This window comes from Oncorhynchus masou, chromosome 22, assembly GCF_036934945.1.
Source record: "Oncorhynchus masou masou isolate Uvic2021 chromosome 22, UVic_Omas_1.1, whole genome shotgun sequence".
Taxonomy (NCBI): domain Eukaryota; kingdom Metazoa; phylum Chordata; class Actinopteri; order Salmoniformes; family Salmonidae; genus Oncorhynchus; species Oncorhynchus masou.
Genome location: NC_088233.1, coordinates 48727751 through 48732285, shown reverse-complemented (window position 1 = coordinate 48732285; position 4535 = coordinate 48727751). Strand labels below are relative to the sequence as shown.

Here is a 4535-nt window from a genome sequence, read left to right as displayed (position 1 = left end):
GAAGGTTTCATGAAAACTCAAGAGGACACTATCCTTCCAGCAGGGTTTTGTTATGGTTTTGCTTGCTGACGCAAGCTGAACATGATTTAAGTGCGTCATGAAGCCAGTGAGCGTGAAGAAGAAGGTCAAGTTCCCCAGTTGAGTGTTTATATATGAACCAGACCAGAGGAGTTTGGAACGTGGCAGAAATATGTGCAGAGAGATGTGATTTAAGGATGTGCATTTGCGTGAAAAAAAGCTATGCACCTGTTGAAAGAGGCCGTATGCAGAACCTTTGATTCTGGGGCTGTTCCTGAGACAAAAGGGGTCCCCTAAATGGACAGAAATACATTCATATCCTATCCTATTCTCTCATGAGGTAATAGATTGATTCCTATTAGATCATAATATGAACCATTCAGCTAACATTCAAACCAAAATGTTATGTAACTAATTAACAACTAACTTCTACAGTCTATCTTCAAGTGTTCGCATGTGAGCAAAAGAGAAAACAGGTGGATATCGTTGCAAATATTTATTACACTTGAAGCATACTAACAAATTTGGATGTAAAACAATGTAAAAAAAAAAAAAAAAGATATTCATCTTAGAAATCAAGTGTGACTTTAGAAGTCATACGAGTCAACGACAAAATAATATTTGTAGATTTGCTGTTACAAACAAAATAAGAGAATAAATATTTTCACATCTGGAAAGGCATTTTTGTGAGTGGCATTCGCTAGCTCTGGAGCTTAACATAGAAATAAGAGCAGTGCCATAACATTGCAAAGTAACTCCTAACTTCAGTTAGCATTGAGTATCTTTCCATAGTTCAGTCAGTCAAATCTGAATGAGCTGTCTCTTTCAATCACGACTGCACTTGGAGAATCTGTTTGAAGCAGAATTAGAAAACAAGTACAACATAGAAAAACAACATTGTTTCCATCCTTTTATATAAAAGAAAGGACAAAGACATTCCACATTTAACACATTTCAAGTTCAAAGCCCCTCCGGGCCTGAAGTTCTCGCCAGTAGAAAAGGAATATATCTGAAGAAGAATAGCTCTGAAATGGTGTATTCAACACTGCATCATAGCTTATATTCTACACTTAGCTTCTCTAAGAGGCATTAGCAATATAACCAGCCAGTGATATATATTACAGGGTAGCGTTCTTTACAAAAATGTGTCAAATGCATACCGTAGCCACATATATTGGTATGCTATTATATGTGAATGTGGAAACATATATTTTCAAGGAGAATGGCCTATATGCACAGGAGCAGCTTGGATATCAGTTCAGTTTAATTCATTGGGCCCCTGTGTGAAGCAGAATTGTAAGGGAAAAGGGGCTTGTGCCAGTGTCAGGCAGGGTGCGTACACTTCTCCACTTCTCCTCAGGTCCTGCCCGTCAATGAGCAGAGTCAGAGTCACTAGAGTCCAGGCTTTGCTGTGTGGCCGTGGCCGTGGGCGTGCGTCGACCAGTCGTCGGACAGTAGAGCGCCTGCGTGCTCCGGCGAAGGTTCTCCAGGGACTGCAGGAAAGACCGGCGTGCCCTCTCCTCTTCCAGGGGCGAGGCGCCCTCCTCCTCCACCTCGGTGATCTCGGCGAAGGTGACGGGCTGGGTCTTGAAGCGGGCCTCGCGGGCCCGGCGGGGGCGGCTCTTGCCTCGGGCGTGCCCCTTGGGGACGGGGAGCTGCTGGGGGAACTCCTCCATGGTCGAGGAGAGAAGATGGGCAGGTAGCATGTGGTGGAAGCCCTGGGTCTCCATGGGCATCTGACGGACAGCAGCCATGTGTTGAACACTGGGTGTGAAAGCAGGTGGAAAAAGCAGTTGTTTTGCTCCTTCGTATGCTATTGTCCCACAGTTCTCCCTCTCTCTCTCTCTCTCTTTGGTGCCTCCTCTATTGTTAGATGCTCTTTCTCAGGAAAGACGGTGAAGCAAACTTCTCTTAACCATACCAAAATCTCCCAAAGTCCTGGATGATGAAACTCTGTGTCTGTACCAAAGAGCTGCTGTATCAGATGTCGGCCTCTTTTTTCCAATTCTCTAATCTTTGAGTCCTTGTCAGTACTGCAGAGCCTGTGCGAGCGGAGGTTGCTACATATGTCCACTCGTGCTGTAAGCTGTTCCTCCTTCTTGTTGTTGTTTCTCTATGTCGCTGTATCTGCCTCAGTTCAGCGAGTGCTACTGACACAGACAGCTCCGGCACCGGCTTTTATAGCGTCGTCTCACTACCCACTCAACTTTACTACTCCACCCCCTTCCCTCTTGGGCTCAGTCGTCACTAGTTAACACAGCCGCAATGCCATAAACCTGCCTATTTCTACAATTTCTCTTCTTAAAATCTGATTTTTAAACCTAACCTTAACCCTTACCTTAACCACTCTACTAACCTTATGCCTAACTTTAACCTTAAATGAAGACCAAAAAGAAAATGTTTGTTTTCAATAATTTTTACGATAGAACACATTTTGACTTTGTGGATGTATTATCTAGTGGAAACCCTATCTCTCTCTGTGCCAAAATCAAATCGCTCCTTCTCAGTCATCGTTCCAGCTTCCATAGCAGTTGCCCAGAGTCAGTCTCCCTAAATAGACAGAGATGAAGTGAGAGAGGAGTAAGAGAAAGATGGGTGTGCCGTGTGGTAGAGAGCGAGAGAGAGAAAGAGAGAGAGCGGGATGGTTGGGTGGAGAGTGGGAACGAATGAGAGTAAAGGGGAGACTGAAATAAACCAAAAGATTTAGAGGTTGAGGGTCCTAGAGGGGCATGAGCTGTTACTCTTCCAAATTGTTGAGGGAAACATGTAGCTAATTACCTGTGCTTATATGTATGCTAACAAGCAAAGATAAACAGTGGCATTAAAGGCAACTGTACTTCCTGATTTGGCTTCATTTTAGATTTGGTTCATTAAGAAATGCTAGCGGCCATGACTGAGTTGGTTTTGGGAAGTGTTTTGATGTGTGTGTCTCTTGTGTGTGTTCGCAGGTGGGAAGAGTTACACAAATGATTTAGCCAATTAGGTTCAGCCGGCTGGTGTGCGACCGTGGCAAAATTGGTTTGATTTTGGACAATCTCCGGGTCTGGATTTACCATGCTTTGCGATTGGGTCGCGTTCAGCTGCACTCCAAATTGATGATTACCTGTGGGCACGTGGGCAGGATTGAAACAAACCCAACCTTCATTTAAGTTGTGTTGCAGTCACGACCACATAACTCAGTTTTGGACGAGACTGATAAACAAATGATAAATGATCCTATTTACACTTTTTTTGGTCCATTTTGACTGTAGAATCAATTTTCCTGACTCATATCAATGCCACTTAGGCTGTTTTCTAAATGGGGAGTTAAGATTTTAGAGGCAGTTGCTCTTTAATAAGTTATGCGGTCCCCACATAAATACATACACACATGCAGAGAACAGATTAAGTACATGCAGGAGGATGCCAAAGATTTCAGAGCATGTGTCGGACCATTTAACCATAGAGCTCCTATCAAAATCATTTTCTATAATTCTCTATGCTTTTACCATTGACTTCATAATTTAGACAATGTATAGAAAAACTGTACACACAAAGATTGTAAAAGACACACACACCTAACATAAAGATACACATCTACTGAATGTACACACAGTATATGGATGTATGGGGTTTGTGCCCATCCACATGTAACTGCCAAAATAAAGGAAACACCAACATAAAGTATCTTAATAGGGCGTTGGGCCACCACAAGCCGGCAGAACAGCTTCAATGTGCCTTGGCATAGATTCTACAAGTGTCTGGAACTCTTGTAGGCAAAATTCTTTGACCTCAAATTCCATAATTTGGTGTTTTGTTGAGGGTAGTGGAAAACGACGCTAAAGAATCTCCCATAGGTGTTCAATTGGGTTGATATCTGGTGATTGAGACGAAATGAGGGTGTTCTGACAACAAAAGGGGTTGCGACTCAATATTAGGAAGGTGGTCCTAATGTTTTGTATGCTCAGTTTACGATAACCTCCCCCAAAAAAAGAGTAGCTGTTTGATGTTTTTGACACCTGTATATGTCTTGTTGTATGGAAGTCGATGCAATAGAATGTGTGCAGGCTGATAACGGAATGTTGAGACAAGTTGGAGTGTTCACATGGTCATTGAACATGACTGTTACATTCTATTGAGTGGATCTCATCTTTAAAAAAAAATAGCATTTAGTACTGACCTCGCCTTTTATTAAAAAAATATTTCACCTTTACTTAACCAGGTAGACCAGTTGAGAACAAGTTCTCATTTACAACTGCGACCTGGCCAAGATAAAGCAAAGCAGTGCGACACAAACAACAACACAGAGTGTTGGCGTGAGGGGGTAAGGCAATAAATAGGCCATAGTCGCGAAATAATTACAATTTGGAAAATTAACACTGGAGTGATAGATGTGCAGATGATGATGTGCAAGTCGAAATACTGGTGTGCAAAAGAGCAAAAAAGTACATTTTAAAAAATGGGGATGAGTTAGGTAGATTGTATGGGCTGTTTACAGATGGGCTGTGTACAGCTGCAGCCATCGGTTAGCTGCTCAG

General features: G+C 42.6%; 1 protein-coding gene across 1 annotated transcript; it reads right to left on the bottom strand.

Moving 5' to 3' along the window:
- Window positions 1–499: 499 nt before the first annotated feature.
- Window positions 500–2813, bottom strand: LOC135509626 (uncharacterized protein C11orf96 homolog). Its single transcript, XM_064930422.1, has one exon. It carries the CDS (start codon window positions 1770–1772, stop codon window positions 1389–1391), a length of 384 nt encoding a protein of 127 aa, XP_064786494.1. The 5' UTR covers window positions 1773–2813; the 3' UTR covers window positions 500–1388.
- Window positions 2814–4535: the final 1722 nt, after the last annotated feature.

What these genes read in the sequence shown, in the direction of transcription:
- LOC135509626 (XM_064930422.1), bottom strand. Translation starts at nt 1,772, where the DNA reads ATGGCTGCTGTCCGTCAGATGCCCATGGAGACCCAGGGCTTCCACCAC.